The following is an 18,832-nucleotide window of genomic DNA, read 5'->3' on the forward strand; positions in this document are numbered from 1 at the left end:
GCCACTACACTCTAGCCTGGGCAACAGAGTGAGACTCTGTCTCCAAGAAAAAAAAAGAAAGAAAGAAAAGAAAGAATACATTAGAGGAGACTCCATAAAATGTGATATCCAGACCTTAGGAATATTCACATGAGAGAATAGAGGAAATACATCATCAAACAATTCAAGAACATTGTTCAGAATTCAATGGCATGGTTTCCAAATTAAAAGACACATTGGAGGGTCCAGCACAATGCAAATTTGAGCTCAACAATGCCAATTATCATTAAGTTTCAGAACACTAGAATAAGGAAATTTTGAATATGTTTTTAGAGAGGAAAGAATAGATCAAAACCAAGAAGCAGGCATCAGACTACTGGCAGCTAAAAGATGATGGAGCAACAGAGCAATGCCTCCAAGACACTAAGGAAAAATTATGTCCAACCAATCAAGTGCGAGGGTAAAAACAAAGAAAATTTCAGACATCCAATGTCTTGAAATTTTTACTCTCCTCATACTTTTTATCTGGAAGCTATTGGATCATGTGTTCCACCAAATGAGCCAAAAATGAGAAGATGTGAAATCAGGAAAAAGAATACCCAACTCGAAAGAATGGGGAAGGGAAACCCCAGAATGGTGGTGAAAGATAAGAAGGCTCCAGAAGAGATATCACCAAGGAGATGAAATTGAATACACTAAGAGGAGATTTTCCACATACTATATTGTATTATGGAATTTCACTCTATGATTTCCATAAACTACAGCAAAGGCCATTTTTGAACTTCTTCTACTGCACATGTTAACAGTAGGAATTTTTTTTAATAAATGAAAGAATGGAATACCTGAATTTGTACAGTACAGTATACACTTTGAAAAGGGCTTTAGGCCAGGCACGGTGGCTCATGCCTGTAATCCCAGCAATTTGGGAGGCCGAGGCAGGTGGCTCGCTTGAGGTCAGGAGTTCGAGACCAGCTTAGCCAACATGGTGAAACCCCGTCGCTACTAAAAATACAAAAATTAGCCAGGGGTGGTGGCAGGTGCCCATAATCCTAGCTATTTGGGGGGCTGAGGCAGGAGAATCGCTTCAACCCAGGAGGCGGAGGTTGCAATGAGCTGAGATCACGCCATTGCACTCCAGCCTGGGCAACAGAGCAAGACTCCATCTCAAAAGAAAAAAAAAGGACTTTAAGATAGATATAGAGGCTTCAGTATCCTGATGACTCTCATTCATTCTGTATGAACGATACTGGAGGACACTGATTCTCTTATCTACTTGAAGACCAAGAGCAGAATCACATTACGCTTTTAGAGGGGCACAGGGTGGCCTATTGTTAGGCAAATAGACTGTAGTCAGACTAAAATCAAATTCCATTTCATCATTTAGTATATGTGTAACTTGGTCAAGTGACTTAACCTCTCTAACCTTTGATTACCTCACTTGAAAATAGGGTTACTAATTCACAGGGTTACTGTGAGGATGGAACTAATGCATGGGATTCCATATTATCGTTTCCTCGAGCTTTGGAATTCTAATTATAAATTCTAAACTCTGAGATTACGGGAAAAGCAGACGTGAGAAAGGAATTAAAAGCACCAACTGGAAGCCAGGATGTCTCCCAGGAGGGACTCGCTATCGTCTAGCTGCGCAGCGGTGGGCAATCGCTTTACTTGTCTAAGTCTCACTTTCCGCATCTGCACATTCTCCATCTGCCCTGCCCCTGTGCTCACTGGGCCAGGGAACCTGGGGAGGCCTAAGCGGACTGGGAAGTTAGGCTTTCCCTCCACTTCATCAGTCGGCTGCCCCTGCGGAAACCCGCCCAGCACACCTCGCTCCTAAAGCCAGTTGCGGTAGTGGTGGTGGTTGGGGCTTTTTTTTTGGCCACCAGAGGGCAGCATTTCCCCCTGCCAACCATACACGTACCCCTAGCAACCGCAAACCCAGCTGCAACAGAACAAAAGACCGCAGTCCTTGGGCTTCCCTTCCATCTTAGGGCTCACGCTGCCCGGGTTGGGTTTCATTAGAGTGGCAGCTTTTCAAAGCTCGTCGGGCAGGAACGGCGGAGCGACGGAGCTCTCGCGAGATCGCCGCCGGAAGTGGGTGGTGGCGGGGACGCAGCGGTTCCCTCTCCGGAAGGCAAGCGCATCTCCCAAGCCGTTGCTACCGACAGCCGCAGGCGCTCCCCTCTGAGGAAGAGCCAGCCCCGCTGCGGCCTCTCCAGCCCCGGGTTCGCGCTCTCGCCTCTCCTGCCTGCCCAGCTGCGCGGCGGAGCGGAGCGAGGCACCGCCTGCGAGTCTCCGGCAGCCCCCGACCCCTCCCTCGGCGCTGCGTGTAGGCCGCGCCCTCAGGCCCAGTCCGCGGCGGCCCCGGCGGGTGATGCCAAATACAGCCATGAAGAAAAAGGTGCTGCTGATGGGGAAGAGCGGGTCGGGGAAGACCAGCATGAGGTCGATTATCTTCGCCAATTATATTGCTCGCGACACCCGGCGCCTGGGGGCCACCATTGACGTGGAGCACTCCCACGTCCGATTCCTGGGGAACCTGGTGCTGAACCTGTGGGACTGTGGCGGTCAGGACACGTTCATGGAAAATTACTTCACCAGCCAGCGAGACAATATTTTCCGTAACGTGGAAGTTTTGATTTACGTGTTTGACGTGGAGAGCCGCGAACTGGAAAAGGACATGCATTATTACCAGTCGTGTCTGGAGGCCATCCTCCAGAACTCTCCTGACGCCAAAATCTTCTGCCTGGTGCACAAAATGGATCTGGTTCAGGAGGATCAGCGCGACCTGATTTTTAAAGAGCGAGAGGAAGACCTGAGGCGTCTGTCTCGCCCGCTGGAGTGTGCTTGTTTTCGAACGTCCATCTGGGATGAGACGCTCTACAAAGCCTGGTCCAGCATCGTCTACCAGCTGATTCCCAACGTTCAGCAGCTGGAGATGAACCTCAGGAATTTTGCCCAAATCATTGAGGCCGATGAAGTTCTGCTGTTCGAAAGAGCTACGTTCTTGGTTATTTCCCACTACCAGTGCAAAGAGCAGCGCGACGTCCACCGGTTTGAGAAGATCAGCAACATCATCAAACAGTTCAAGCTGAGCTGCAGTAAATTGGCCGCTTCCTTCCAGAGCATGGAAGTTAGGAATTCCAACTTCGCTGCTTTCATCGACATCTTCACCTCAAACACGTATGTGATGGTGGTCATGTCAGACCCGTCGATCCCTTCTGCGGCCACTCTGATCAACATTCGCAATGCCCGGAAACACTTTGAGAAGCTGGAGAGAGTGGATGGCCCCAAGCACAGTCTCCTTATGCGTTGAATATTGCCAAATGCTCTTTCTGAAAATGCTGAATTGCCTTTTTTGTTTGCATCCTTTATTTTTAATATTCATAATGTCGTGTGCTTAAAAGTGGGCTTTGAAATGTGTGCTGCTTCCTCCTTTCATCTTTCTCCCCGGCTCCCCAGTCTTTAAACATTGGACGCTATTTACTCGGCTACCCAGTAGAGCTTTGAAGCTGGCCTTTCTGAGAAGTTGGTATGATGTAACACTAAAGTAGGTGGTTCGTGTGTGTTCTCATTACCTGGTTATAATAGATATGCACATCAAAGCCTTTACCAGTATCTCCCGTATTCCGTATCAGATTGCAAAGATGGAATGTTACTATTTTATCAGCAAGGTATTAAAATGCATTTATAAATTCTTCTTGGCTTCATTCATGAATAAACGTGTTAGCAATTTAAAACATGGCCTTATTTGAAATAACTCGAAAGTGCTTAATATGTAAATCTAAAGATTCTGACTGCCCACAAGTATTGCTTGACTGGCAAATTTGATTCTGTGAGTTTAGCCCCCAGCATTTTAGTGATATTTGGTAACAGCTGTAGAAGTGCTTATGCTATGGACTCAAGCTAGACCACCTGAGTTAGTATTCTGGTCCCTTCACTTACTAGCTCTGTGAACATGAGCAAGTACTTAATTTCACTACACTTGTTCCTTCATTGGTAAAATGTGGGTCAGAATACTACTTTATAGCCAGGTGTGGTGGCTCACACCTGTAATTCTAGCACTTTGGGAGGCTGAGTGGGAGGATCACCTGAGACCAGGAGTTCAAGACCGGCCTGGGCAACATAGTGAGACCCTGTCTCTACAAAAAACAAATTTTTTTCATTAACTAGGCATAATGGTGGGTGCCTACAATCCTAGCTACTTGGGAGGCTGAGAAAAGAGGATTGCTTGAGTCCAGGAGGTAGAGGTTGCAGTGTGGTATAATTGTGTCACTGCCCTCCAGCTTGGGTGACAAAGCAAGACCCTATCTCAAAAACAGCAAAAAAAAAAAAAAAAAAAAAAAACACTTGAAAGGATGTTTAAAAGGATTAAATTCAACATGGTATTTAGGAACGGTGCCTAGCGCATATCGCGCATAGCGTCCTGTGTTAACTACCATTACCATCTACTGAGCCATTCTTCCCCAAATTACTGGATGTGAAACCTATTTGAATATTTGATCCCTTACTAAATGTCAGGTGTTCTTAAGCACGTGTGCATTTATCTTACTGAATCCTCACAACCTATGTGGTAGGTTACTTTGATCGCTATTTTAACAGATGAGCAAATTGCTATGACCTTATTAAGCTCATACAGCTAAACCCAGGCAATCTGACTACTGACTCTCCTCATCATTACACCCCATTAGTTCCATTGAAAAGTTAACCGTAAGAGTCATAGCTTTTTATTTTTTGTTGTTGTTGTTGTTTCTTTGAGACGAGTCTCGCTCTTTTGCCCAGGCTGGAGTGCAATGGCGCGATCTCACTGCAACCTCCGCCTCCCAGGTTCAAGCCATTTTTGTGCCTCAGCCTCCCAAGTAGCTGGGACTACAGGCATGCACCACCACGCCCAGCTAATTTTTGGTATTTTTTAGTAGAGATGGGGGTTTCACCACGTTGGCCAGGCTGGTCTCGAACTACTAACCTCAAGTGATCCGCCCATCTCAGCCTCCCAAAGTGCTGAGATTACAGTCGTAAGCCACTGCACACGGCAATTTTTTTGTTCTTATAACTTGCACAGATCAGCACTGATGGGTCTTAGCTTTTTAAATGTGTATTATTCCTTCATATAATTCCGAATTTACATATTGAGTAAGCTGAAGCCCAGGAAGCTAAGTGACCTTCCTCAAGGAATAGGGTTTCACTCATTTTGGGCAAGATCACTTTCCCATTTGCATTTCTCTGGAAATTGGATAATACTGAACCAGATTCTTGGATCACCTACTTTTAAGAAAGGATTTTGAGGTTCCTAATTTGGATTGGCAATGTGTAGTAAAATGGGCAAACAGATCTAAAATGTCCCATTCCAGTTCCAGCAATAGCTGCCTTATTAATTGTTTGAAAAGAAAGCTAAGTATTTTAGAGCCAAGAGACCTGTGATCAACTCTAAGCCTCTCATTTTACACCCGAGGTGCTATCTTTGTATGGACAGTATATATAAGTGATAGGGCTTTAGAATTTCTAAGGCTTTATAAAATTATTTAATTATTAAACCCTTTCTAGCAGCAGATGTGGATGACAATACTTATGAAGAGTAAGAAGCTATTCAGGTGTAATTTATAAAAATTACCTAAATAGGGCCATTGGCAATACATTAGTGTAAAGACTCCATATGAGAAAAGTGACAGTATAGATATTACTTTAAAAATTCATTTTAAAATACTATGTACAGTAAATCTAGTAATTAAAATGGAAGTAACAAAACATGTTTACCTGAATCACTGAACCTCTCAAATGTGTTGATCAGGTTATTAATATACTTCTATGTGTGATCATCTTAAGGTTTGCAGGGGCATAGTTCTTGTTGATATTATACAGGAAATTCCAGAGCCAGACAGTATAAAATATTTATTGAAAACAACAGTATTTAAAATATTTACAAAGACTCCCATAGAGGATTCTCAAATATTTTCAACTTAGGATGCGGACTTGCTATTCACAGTGCCTAAAGAAAAAGGTGATCTCTAGAGCAACTATGTATCTGCAACATAAAAGAAACATTTACTTCAATACTTCTACATTGAGGAAAACGTCATTAAACATATTTTAATTTTAGTACACTCACAGTAGGAAGATAATAGTCTGCTTTTACACAGGTCTCCAGAATTCCTGTTTTTCCTTTAGATAAATTTGACTTCATAGTCAAGAGACTCATGGTAAAGAAAAGGTTTCAAAATACTCGTATTTTTGTTTTCAGTTCAATTTCCCCCAACTGTTAACTTCAACTATTCTTTATTCCACTTGATGACATTTTTCATGTTTAGCAACATTATATGGTGGTTCTCTTTAAACATTTAAAATAACTAGAACATTTTAACATTATCTCAGGTTTCAAGCTGATGTAGAAGTCAGTTTATACACCTTTGTATCTTACAAACAGTGAACAAAACAGTACATTCTATATAATGTCTGATATGAATGTAATGAGAAATCCACTTACAGTAATGAATTAGCCCTCTTTACCATTTATTCCATGATATAGGAGGCAAACTAAACAATTCCAAAACTTAAACAATTGATAAAGATGACACATGGCCTTGGGGTATCTGTGTGTGAATACATACTCCCGACACACATTTACATACATGTGTATGTATGTATGTATGTATGTATATATTGCTATAACTAGAGAGACCACATGCAACCATAAAAAATATATAATAAAATCAATTAGTGGGACATAAAATGAATAAAAAGTTAAGATACCATAGGAGATTTCAGAGAAGGAATAGGCACATGGATATAAAAAGCGTGGATTAAGACTTCAAGGTGGAAGTGACATTTTTTCTGAGGCTTAAAAGAGAGCTGTAATTGTGGTAAACCAGTAGAGGAAGGCAAGGTATTCCTGCTTCAGAAAAATTGTAAACCAAGACCCCTAAAGACCCATGCTCACTGAAGCATTTCAGTAAAAAAAAAAAGGGAGATTACAGTGGAAGGGGGAATAGAAGAAATCTGCTATAGGGGAACTTACATGCCTTTAAATTTGAACTCTGTTTTAGAATTAACAATGAACCATTAGTGGAATTTTAGGCAAGGAAGTGACCCAATCAACACAGTTCTTAAGTTCAAAAGGTAACTATGCAGGAGATATTGGATAGGGAAAAGGCTGCAGGCAAAAAGCCGCAATCACTTTGGTTTAGGAGAAGAAAGTGATAGATCTGAGATATTTTTTGTTTATGTTACTGGCATATGAAGAACAGGAAAGAATGCCAAAAACTTTCAGCCTATCACAGGTATAACTCAACAACGTGATTTTTACAAATCCAAAATGTCTACAGACATTCTGCTCATTTGATTCTCAGTAATTAAGGGTTTCTCAGACTTGAGTGGCGAACTTGAGCTTCCCTATCGATAGTTAACAATCTCTACCGAAGTATATATATAACAACATACCTGCTTCTTAAAAGTACCACAGGGTTCAATGTGAATCTCTATTTCCTAGCAGCAGTTCTCAAACTCTTTCTTGAGCTTAAGAATTACTAGGGAAGCACATTTAAAATATAATTAAATGAAATAATACACATTAAGTGTCTAGCAATGGCCTTGGCACTTCTGCAGATGCTGATATGATAGCGTTACATGCTAAGATTTTCAGATACTGAGTTTTCTTAAAGCAGACTAAAGGTTTCCCCATAGACCTGCATAGTCCCTGATTTGTTTTATTAACTAATAAAAGAAAACAGCAACTTAGAAGATTTTTTTCTTCTCCTTTTCCATTGCAAATAAGGTAGTTACATGTGCTTCATTTTGTCTTTTCTCACAAAAAGATGAGTCTTCACACTGGGTCAGCACAAACAACTTACAGAAAGGCAGTCCAAGATAAATGAAGAGAGATGAACTATTAAGCCATCTACTTCCATAAATTTCCCCTCCACCTTCTTTCCTTGCCAGTTTTTTGGGGGCTAGTGGACAAGATTTTGATGGCTGTGAGATGGGGACTACAAAGGGTATTGTAGGTACTATCACCCTTCCAGTGTCTGTTCCATTCCTCCTGGTTAACAGAGGGCAATAGTATGTGTTCACTTGGATGCTAGACCCAAGTCTTTTTCTAGGCAGGGCACCTGAAGGAGTGAGGCAGGAGACTACAAGTGTGACAAGTTATTTAACTCTAGGTTCAGTTTTCTCAAGTTATTGTGGGGCTATTCTGTAGGGACTGAGGAATTTTGATGGTTGTTCCTTGTTCCTTTCTCTCAACAGGGAGTATAAAATAACCCAACAACAATAAAACAGACTAATGAAAATTTTAATTTATATTTTTGTTAAAATATAAAAGTAGGATTAAGTTAAATTATCAAAGTCTAAATTAGACTAAATATAAATGTTATACAACCCACTGAATGGATTTATAGTTTGACAGTGTTCCTTACAAGTGTCTACTCATCTTCTTCCATCTTTTTCCTTTTTTTAAATCATTCTGCCCCAGTCTTCACTTAATCATCACATGCACTTTATTCCACCAAACATCACTTCTCAGGATCACTCTACTTGAATAATCATTAAGCTTGTTTAGAGCTTTTCCAGTCTTAAAGTTTGTCATCTTGACTACACATCCCAAGGTACTACTTTTCTCACTTTTTCTGGTCAGCCAGAATGTTCCATAAAGAAACAATAAAAGTTGTATAGTTCTCTATGATGAAAGATTAGTATATTCAATGGCTATTAACCACTTAGTGAACATACAACAAAAACTACTCATCCTTATATTAACTGACTGAAGTTATAACATAAGAAATTAGTTACACTACTACTTTGTCATCCACTTAATGCTTACAAGATTACTCAAGAAATCAAAATGGCTTCCCATTGCTTGACGTTTGTTTTCCAAATACTTCATATTTCAATCTCATATACCTACAAAGAGAAAAAAATCCAAACATACTTTCCTTACCTAAAAATATTAAAGAAGGCTAAAAGGCATTTGGAATTTTTTTAAAACCTTGAAAAACAGTGTTACACTTCCAACATGTATTTAAGTTATAATTCAGTTTCTATCCTGTGGCATAGCTTCAATTTAAGTGCATCATAGTTATATTAAATAGGTATGTCTTCATCTTGTCAAGTCAGATGGTGGTTCTTTTGCATCAAGGCTCTTATTCAAAATGTCTTCTTCTGCAAATTGATTTTTAAAAAAAAGTATAAGCAAACATTACAAAGAAAAATAAATAGAACAGATTCCAAGCAGTAGCAAATTTTAGTCAAGATAAAAAGTTCATAGTTTTGCAAATACTCAATTATGATAAAATTATCATTATTCTCACCAAAGTACTCTCTTTCTCCAGAGATCAATACATTCCTCCTAGAATACTTCTTTTTTTTTTTTTTTTTTCTTGGGTCTTGCTCTGTCACCCAGGCTGGAGTGCAGTGGCGCGATGGCAGCTCACTCCAGCCTCAAACTCCCAGGCCTAAGTAATCCTCCCACCTCAGCCTCCTGCGTACCTCAGACCACAGGCATGTGCCAACATGCCCAGCTAATTTTTTAATTTTTTGTAGAGACATAGTCTCCCTGTGTTGCTGAGGCTGGTGTCGAACTCCTGGGTTCAAGTGATCCTCCCATCTAGGCCTCCCAAAGTGCTGGGATTGCAGGCGTGAGCCACTGTGCCCAGCCAAATACTTTTCAATATAGCAGTCAGTGTATAACTATTGTGGGCAAATCAGAGTGATACGTAATGAATCTGTATCACCAGATCCTTATCTCTCCTAATAAGCTACAAGAGCGATTTTTTTAACCTTTTATGAGGAAAACATTCAAACATACAAAACTGATGAGAACTATGATTAACTCAATGTATCCATCACCTAGCTTCAATAATTATTAATATTAACTGTTATGAACTGAATTAATACCCCGTTGAAGTTCTAACCCCAGTACCTCAGAATGTGACCTTATTTGGAAATATGGTCATTACAGATACAATTAGCTAAGTAAGATGAGGTCATACTGGAGTAGGGTGACCCCTTAAGTAGCTAATATGACTGTGTCCTTATAAGACACATACACAAGGGAAGAATACCATGTGACAATGGAGGCAAAGATTAGAATTACACTGCCACAAGCCAAGGAATGCCTGGTGCTACCAGAGGCTAGAAGAGGCAAAGAAGGATCCTCTTCTAGTGGCTTCAGAGGGAACATGGCCCTGTCAACACCTTGATTTTGGACATCTAGCCTCTAGAACTTACTATCTTCAGAGACAATAAATTTCTGCTGTTCCAAGCCACCCACTTTATGGTGCTTTGTTATGGCAGCCCTAGGAAACTAATACACTGACCTGGCTTCTTTTATTTCTACACCCCACTCCCAGATACTACACCATTACAGTGATGATATTTAAAATTGGGTTTCTCAAGTTTTTAAAAACCACCTTCCAGTGGGCAAGATTTTGATGACAATTACTTTTCAGTTATTTGTATTATAAAAGCAGTAAGTTTCAGGTTGGGGGGGCTTTTTTTTCCCACCCCTGTCTCAAATCAATTGTAACTACATATACATAAACAGAGATTCTTAAAGGACCTTTACAGTGAGAGATCATTCCCCTCAACCTAAATGAAGGAAGGAGGAGCACATTAACAATAAAGGTCATGCAGCATCCATTGTGTACTGGTTTTATCAAAAGTTGAGAGAAAACTTCAACAGGTGAATATGCATAGGTCTAGTTAAACCTTACCTTTTAAATTAGGTAGTTCTCCAAGACTACATGATATTGTGGTCCTCAATCTTTGTTCCACTGGAGAAAACTTAATTAGTGGTGAAAGAGACCGTTTTCTTTCACCGATGGACATGGGTAAAGATGTCTTTGTACGGTCAGTATGCAAATCACGGGTGTCCAAAAAGTTAAGCACATCATCTGTTTGTACATTTTGGGGAGTAGGGCTCAATTCTGGTTTGTGTCTTTCGGGTGTTTGGGAATTCGAGAGGTAAGATTCTTCCCTTTTCTTGGAAAGAGATTTCTTCAGAGCCTCGTATCTACTGCGAAGAGCCTGTATATTGAAGTCTGATTCTGGAGTAGTCTGTCTCCCTCCCACAACATTTTCTAGAAGAATGCCACCATGCATAGGACTATTTGGCTCCAGTTTAAAATTGGCCTCTGAACTACTGGAACTATTAAAACTTAGGTGACCAACTTCTTCCGGAAGAGTTTCGTGTAATATGCCAAAATCATTATCTTTAAAACTCTTAGAACTAATTTCACTTGATATCTGAAAAGAGTTCCACAACATAGTTTTATTTGTGGAAGGTTTGTTGCAAGAAACTTCTAAGTGGTCCAATATTTTCATAAACTCCTCTTCACTGCCACCCATCACATCTATCCTATTGCCAACAGCTGGGGAGAATGTCTCCATTTGGCTAGTTTCTGAAAGCTTGGTGAAGGCTAAACATTCCAAATCTTGCTTGCAAATTACTTTCTTATTTAACAAATCTGACTGACTTTGTGTTGGTGGTTCATCTATGTGACTGGTCAGCACAGGTTTCTGAGGCACACACTTGCAATCTGAAACAACTTTCTCTTCAGTCGAACGAGACTGGCCAAAATCTGACACAGTGGTTTCTAAGAGAAAATCGTCCATGCTAAATTCTCTTTGACTGTGCAACACAGGTAATGATTCTGGCAATACTTCTCTATGTTCAGCATCCATTTGAGTTGGTTCTGCAGTTCTGTTTTCTTCCATTTCAATAGCTTTTCTCCATGAGCTCCTAATTTCAGTTACTACAATTAAAGGGGAGAAAAACACAATTTACTAACATTCCCAAACATAGAGCATGCAATGAATCATATTATTTCTAACACTGAAGATAAAGCTCGACTCAGTATGTGTTCCATAAATATACTGGTTGGATGACAAGGCTCCACAATGTAACCAATCCCAACATCAAAGAACCCCATCTCCAACTGATCACACACAAATAAACACATAGAAAGAGAGCTGTTCTTAAAATGTGCGTCAATTTTTACGCAGCACATACGAATTACATGTATTAAAAAGACCTTTTCTTGTCCATCTAAGCCACAGTTTGGCAAACATTTTCTATAAGGACCAGATAGTAATATTTTAGGCTTTGCAGGTCATCCATTCTGTCAACTACTTAACTCTGCCATGATAGCATGAAAGTAGCCATAAACAATGTCAACAAATGAAAATGCTTATGTTCAATATAATTTTATATACAAAAACACACAAGGTGGGGCCAAATTTGGTTCATAGGCTATAGTTTGCTGACCTAGGCTGTGGCTCAGTTCAAACTGAATTATATCAGCAGCAGAACAGAAATTATTTAGTTACTCAACCAAGATGATGTGCCTACCTAAGGACACCAATATCAGAACTTTGCCTACACAAATTACAAGTTATAGCAAAAAAGGTATTGGGCAGTTTGACTCATTTGGGAGGGGTAAAGACCTCCGCACACATGGTTTATAGCTAATGCTTCTGGTTGATGACTGGCAGAACACAGCCTATGTACTCTATAAATACGTGATCACAGGTCAGACCAGGAGGCAAGAGATTTTTTTTTTTAAATGCTCAAATAAGATCTTTCTAGATAAAAGCAAAGTAAACAACAAAGACAAAATTGTATATTATCAAAATTTTATATCTCTATATACTGAGTACACTAAAGGCACAAAATACTGCTAAAAGACTGTTATGTGAGAATGCCCACACTTAGTATGTCGAGTACAACAGCATAAATAAAGAACCATTGGCAACTAAGCTAAAAAGATCTGTTAGGTCATGGTTCTAACAGTGGTTATGTCAAAGAAATAAAAAAGAGTAACAGAAAGTATTATTAACTTACTCAAGTTTTCTGGAGTTCGGGGAATCTGATTCCTTGTTAAGAAGGGGTTAGAACCCAGAGAGTCCATTAGTTCCTCTAATTTTGTTTCATTTCCTTCAGAGAGTTGTGGTGAATCAGATAAAACTGCTCTGGCAATCTAAAACAGAAAAGAAAAAGTAAAGCAAAGATTACCAAGCCCCTTGGTAGAATGCAACAAAACCCCTGATAAGGATAATAAGCACTTCACAGTCAGCAGCCCCTCCCATTGCAGACAACACAAAAAATAAACAACAAAGAAGTTCCCAAACAATTCTGTATAGACCATCTAGGTACAATCCTGTAAAATGAAACACTGAAGTATTTCCTCATCTTAAATGGATAGCCCATTATAAAGGAGAGAATAGATAAGAACCTTTACACCGGGAAGATTTAGGGGCAGTTCCAATTGTGCAGTGACCTAAGCTGCTGTCCACCACAACTGTAAGCTTGCCAGCTCTGTATTCACTAAAATGACTAGTTTTAAAGGAAGCAGACTCTTCTCAATTATAATCAATTTGCACAGCAACACCTCTATTAAGAAACAGAATCATTCTGACAACATACCTCTTCACCAGAAACCTCATTATCAGATCTAAATTACTGAAAAAAGTATAGGTACATTCTAAAACAGAAACGTATCCAATATCAAAATAGTGCTCTCTATTAAGTATCAATAAAACTGAAAAAGAAAAAACATGCAAATTAAAAATTCTGCCACCGACATCACTAAAAAATAAACTTCTGGAAGCCATAATTAAATTGGCACAAGAGGCCGGGCATGGTGGCTCACGCCTGTAATCCCAGCACTTTGGGAGGCTGAGACAGGTGGATCACTTCAGGTCAGGAGTTCGAGACCAACCTGACCAACATGGAGAAACCCCATCTCTACTAAAAATACAAAAGGAGCTGCGCATGGAGGTGCATGCCTGTAATTCCAGCTACTTGGTAGGCTGCGGCAGGAGAATCACTTGAACCCGGGAGGCGGAGGCTGTGGTGAGACGAGATGGCGCCATTGCACCCCAGCCTGGGCAACAAGTGCAAAACTCCATCTCAAAAAAATAAAATAAATAAAATAAAAAATACAAATAAAATTGGCCCATAGAAAAAAAGGGCTTCTCCTTCAAGAAAACAGAGTGCTTCTGGGAATTCAAACACTAAATATCCCCTGTCATAAATACTCTTAAAGAAAATTAATTTTACTTTCAGAGCTTCATGAAATTTTAAGACTTTCCTCTTCTATCTGATCCCATTGCTAATATAAATTCTTTTAATCAGAAAATGTATTTTTCCTTTCAAAATTAGGAAAGTAAAAAAGACTAACCATCTTTTCTTTAGTGTAGAGTCAATGAAGAGAAACAAAAGAACTTTAGAGATTTAAAAGTACTTAAGGACCATGAAACTAGACCTGTTACAAATAAGAAAAATGACTGACATCCAGTCAGGCATGGTGGCTCACGCCTGTAATCCCAGCACTTTGGGAGGCCAAAGCTAGAGGATCACTTAAGGCTATGGGTTTGAGACCAGCCCGGGCAAAAGAGTGAGTCTCCAACTCTACAAAAAATAAAAAACTTATTAGCCAGACAAAGTGGTGCACGCCTATAGTCATAGCTGTTTGGAAGGCGGAGGTGGAAGGATCCCTTGAGCTCAGGAGTTCGGGGTTACAGTGAGCTATAATTGCAAAACTGCACTCCAGCTTGGGTGACAGAACAAGACCCTGTCTTAAAAGAAAAAAGAAAAATGTCTGACATTCAGTTCTCTTATTTGGACAATGCTCATTTAGTTTGATCAGGAATGCAATAAAGGAGGGAAGTCCAATACCTGAATTAATATCCACTAAACCAAATTTTTTTCAGTCTCTCAGGAGTAAAAAGTAACACTAATTTTCTGGCTGCTTAACCAAATCCAAGCAATGCTAAAGCATGTTATGGGAAATGTATTAAAAATAACATTAACAAATAACTTCAGAATTTAACTTGCGTGAACTGAGTTCTGTAATGCTGACCAATGGTAGCACTGTGCGGTCACTTACCAGTGAAAAGCAGAATAGTGTTAAGGGATGGGGCTGGTTAGGAAAATCAAGTTCATTAACAACAATGCATCTAATCACTTTTGAAATATTTTAGACAGCAAAGAGAACAAAACCTACACTCAGTGATACGATACTGCAACGTGTTCTAATATTCAAAAAAAGAGGAAACTCAGCTAAGCAACAAACAACACTGACAAAGTATTTTAATAAAGTATAAACCCTGGGTACATTTATCTAACTATGTAATGGTTAATCTCCAAAATTTCTCAAATGTATCATTTGTATACTTTCAGGTAATGTTTAAAGAATGGGAAGTGGGTTCTGCACCACAGTTGTAATATTAACTAAAAAAGTTTATATTGAATCTATTCTCACTTTGGAGGAAAACGAATTTTGCTTTAACCATAATTTTTATTATCTGTAGCCTTCTTTATCCCATATTACCTCAGGTAATCAATAATTAACTGTATTTCGCTTAGGATCCCAACACCATTGAGAAAATACTCGTTTTTGATTTTGTTTTTTGAAACAGGGTCTCAATCTATCACTCAGGCTAGAGTGCAGGAATGCAAACACAGCTCACTGCAGCCTCAATAGCCTGGGCTTTAAGTGATCCTCCACCTCAGCCTCACCAGTAAGTAGCTGGGACTTCAGAGACGTACCACCATGCTCAACTGGTTTTTTTTTTAACTTTTTTGTAGAGATGGGTTTCACCATGTTGCCCATGCTGGTCTCGAACTTCTGGGCTCAAGTGTTCCTCTGCCTAAATCTCCCCAAGTGTTGGGATTACAGGCACGAGTCACTGTGCCCATCTAATAACTGATATTTAAGTATACTCATTATAGTCTTTTCTCACCTCTTCTACCAGATGATCTTGCTCTTTTTGAAATGGATCACTTTTTTTAGCTGGCAGAGACTCTCCAAATGTACTACTCTCTGTATTCATTGCAACATCTGATAATGGAGAATTTTCCACTTCAAATTCTGGTATTTTCTTAGAAATTGCTTCGTTTTTTTCTTTGGGAGTTCTCATCTTTGTGTCCTGAAGAAGACAGATATGTAATGTTAAACCCTTAATAATCATGGCTGATCTTGAAGCTTTCTTCATTAGCAGTTCATTGGTTATCATGAAGCTATAAAAGGTTAACATTATTGTGAAATTGTATGTCACTGGCAGAATTAACTAATTCCAATATTCCCACTTAGCAATAAGGAATATATAAGTAGATATGGTACAAAATATACAAATATTAGAAAATGTAAAAACAGACATTAAATTTAACTGGTATCAAAAAAATAATATTTTATAATTTAGTATGGCTAGAATTAATTGAGACATTTAAAAACATACCTTTTCAAGTAGTGTAACACTGTTTCTATCTGATGATGAAACTGACTGCAACAAGAAAGAGGCAGGGCTAAAAGGGAAAAAGACAACAAATCCAAGTTATAACGAGGAAAGAATTCCATTCCCTTTACAAGTCTACTCTAAAATCTGTCTGCCCCGTATCTGTCCGTTACGATTTCACTCAATTCGTCCCGGTCATCAAAAGGCAGTTCATTCTAGGGAGGCATGGTGACAAGCAGAGCAGTATTTCAGCCCAATTTGTGTATCAGCCTCCCAATTATGAAGACTTTACTTACCACATATTGAGTCAAGAATATGTTGATTTGAAAGAGTTAAATGACAATGAATACTCCACAACCTGAACACAGGTTAAAAACAGATTCAAAACAGAATTGCATTATTATAATGTCACAGGGTCCAAATCACAGTTTCTTTGTAGCAGATCCTTTTTTTTTTTTCTGAGACGGAGTTTCGCTCTTGTTGCCCAGGTTGGAGTGCAATAGCGCGATCTTGGCTCACCACAACCTCTGCCTCCCAGGTTCAAGCGATTCTCCTGCCTCAGCCTCCCGAGCACCTGGGATTACAGGCATGCACCACAACACCTGACTAATTTTGTATTTTCAGTAGAGACAGGGTTTCTCCATGTTAGTCAGGCTGGTCTCAAACTCCCAACCTCAGGTGATCTGTCCACCTTGGCCTCCCAAAGTCCTAGGATTACAGGTGTGAGCCACCACACCTGGCCCAGCAGAGACTTATTTTTAAGATACTTTTGATACTTCATATCCAAAATCAATTTCTCATATGCTAAATTTTACTCTACAGCAAACATGTTACACTTTCACAGTAACGTCATAAGGTTAGAGTTTTAGTTTGCCGCATTCTGTTGTATTTCTTAATCTTTTGTATTCCCTTGCCCTTTTGGATAAATATTAAAACTTTATGCAGCTATTCATGCTAATTATAAAATGTTATTAAATTTAAAAACCTTCAAAGAAGTGGTAACTTTTTTACTTTGATCTTAAAAACCTTTAAAAGTTAAAAGCCTAAAGCTTTTCTACTCTAGTTAATATAAGACAGGATTATCAAGACCACTTTCAACAACATGCATGTTGGTACTTTCCTTTCTTCTTATAACTAGAAGTACAAAATTAATAGCATTGCAAATATTTTATATCATAGTAAATGTAATTTTCCAACTTTTTCAAATATGCACTCTTAAGAGTCTTTGTCTGCGTTCCAAACATAATTCAAAATCACTGCAATCACTCAAGCTTCAACATAGCATTGACAAAATATAACCCAGATATCAAAGGCAAAGGATTGATCATCTACTAGATTTTGGGGAAACCTTTACATTAAAATTATCACAAAGCCCCCTGAAACAGAGCCAGCAATCTATGGACCAATGCCACTAAGGTGCCACCACCACAAGAAGGTAAGGACAAAGGCTGTCTTTCCCTAAGGCTATTCCCAGAGACTAACACAGTGGTTGGTAGTACAATACATACATGTTAACTGTTTGATGAACTGATGGAATCGATGAGTAAATGCCACTTGAGAATGGGGTTCTATAGGTGACAAGTGTTTCCATTTGAATGATTCTTGTGGAACCTTATGGCAGAGAACAATGGAAACATTCTGTACCCTCCCCTCTCTCATTTCTGAACTGGCAACATGCTATTAAGCCTGCTAACATCGTAATCTAAGACAACTTTAAAGCAGCCCTGGCTCAGTCTGTATACTTCATCCATTTGCCATGCCAAGATTGAGGCCCATGAAATCCTAACACTGTAACAAAGCAAAGAAAAGACGGTGATCCCATTGTGGAAATTTATCCTAAGGGAAGAACATAGAGGAAAAAAGAGGAACACACTTTTTATAGTAGTAAAAAATAAAATTGAGAGAAAATTCAAATCTAAAAATAAATGCAGTGTTACAAAGCTATTATCAATGAAAATGGGTAAATATGTTATTTAAACATACAGCCAAAAAAATCACAACCATTTATACTATGTTAATGTTTTAAAATTTGGGGCTGGGTGTGGTGGCTCACACCTGTAATCCCAGCACTTTGGGAGGTTGAGGCAGGCGGATCACCTGAGGTCAGGAGTTCAAGACCAGCCTCGCCAACACGGTGAAACCCCATATCTACTAAAAATACAAAAATTAGCCAGGTGTGGTCATGGGTGCCTGTCATCCCAGCTATTTGGGAGGCCGAAGCAAGAGAATTGCTTGAACCCAGGAGGTGGCACTTGCAGTGAGCCGAGATCGTGCCACTGCACTCCAGCCTGGGCAACAGGAGCAAAACTTCGTCTCAAAAATAAATAAACAAAATTTTGTACTTCAGAATTTTGCATTTTAAAATTTGTATTCAGATTGTATCCATCCTTTGATTACAGCTTTTTGGGTTTTTTTGAGACAGACTTTCACTTTGTCACCCACGCTGGAGTACAGTGGTGGGATCCTGGCTCACTGCAACCTCCATATCCTGGGTTCAAGCACTTCTCCTGCCCCAGCCTCCTGAGTAGCTGGAATTACAGGTGCTGACCACCATACCCAGCTAATTTTTGTAGTTTTAGTAGAGACAGGGTTTTACCCTGTTGGCCAGGCTGGTCTCAAACTCCTG

General features: G+C 39.5%; 3 protein-coding genes across 3 annotated transcripts in view; 1 reads left to right on the plus strand and 2 right to left on the minus strand.

The window, feature by feature from the left end:
* Window positions 1–2,045, minus strand: part of SAXO1 (stabilizer of axonemal microtubules 1) — a 146,214-nt gene extending 144,169 nt beyond the window's left edge. The window contains exon 1 of the mRNA XM_011992653.1: window positions 1,901–2,045. The gene's annotated coding sequence lies outside the window, so the exon portion shown is untranslated. The remainder of the gene's footprint in view (window positions 1–1,900) is intronic.
* On the plus strand, window positions 1,899–3,719 carry RRAGA (Ras-related GTP binding A). The gene has a single exon (XM_011992651.1). The coding sequence runs from the start codon at window positions 2,354–2,356 to the stop codon at window positions 3,293–3,295; it is 942 nt and encodes a 313-aa protein (XP_011848041.1). The 5' UTR covers window positions 1,899–2,353; the 3' UTR covers window positions 3,296–3,719.
* Window positions 3,720–5,856: 2,137 nt separating this feature from the next.
* The window catches only part of HAUS6 (HAUS augmin-like complex, subunit 6), a 58,291-nt gene continuing 45,315 nt past the window's right edge, over window positions 5,857–18,832 (minus strand). Inside the window, exons 13-17 of the mRNA XM_011992667.1 lie at window positions 16,210–16,276; window positions 15,715–15,900; window positions 12,812–12,947; window positions 10,683–11,723; window positions 5,857–9,129 (exon numbers count right to left, since the gene is read on the minus strand). Coding sequence (XP_011848057.1) covers window positions 9,068–9,129; window positions 10,683–11,723; window positions 12,812–12,947; window positions 15,715–15,900; window positions 16,210–16,276 — 1,492 coding nt within the window. The 3' untranslated portion in view covers window positions 5,857–9,067. The remainder of the gene's footprint in view (window positions 9,130–10,682; window positions 11,724–12,811; window positions 12,948–15,714; window positions 15,901–16,209; window positions 16,277–18,832) is intronic.

Source organism: Mandrillus leucophaeus, unplaced genomic scaffold (genome assembly GCF_000951045.1).
Source record: "Mandrillus leucophaeus isolate KB7577 unplaced genomic scaffold, Mleu.le_1.0 Scaffold415, whole genome shotgun sequence".
NCBI classification, from domain to species: Eukaryota; Metazoa; Chordata; class Mammalia; order Primates; family Cercopithecidae; genus Mandrillus; species Mandrillus leucophaeus.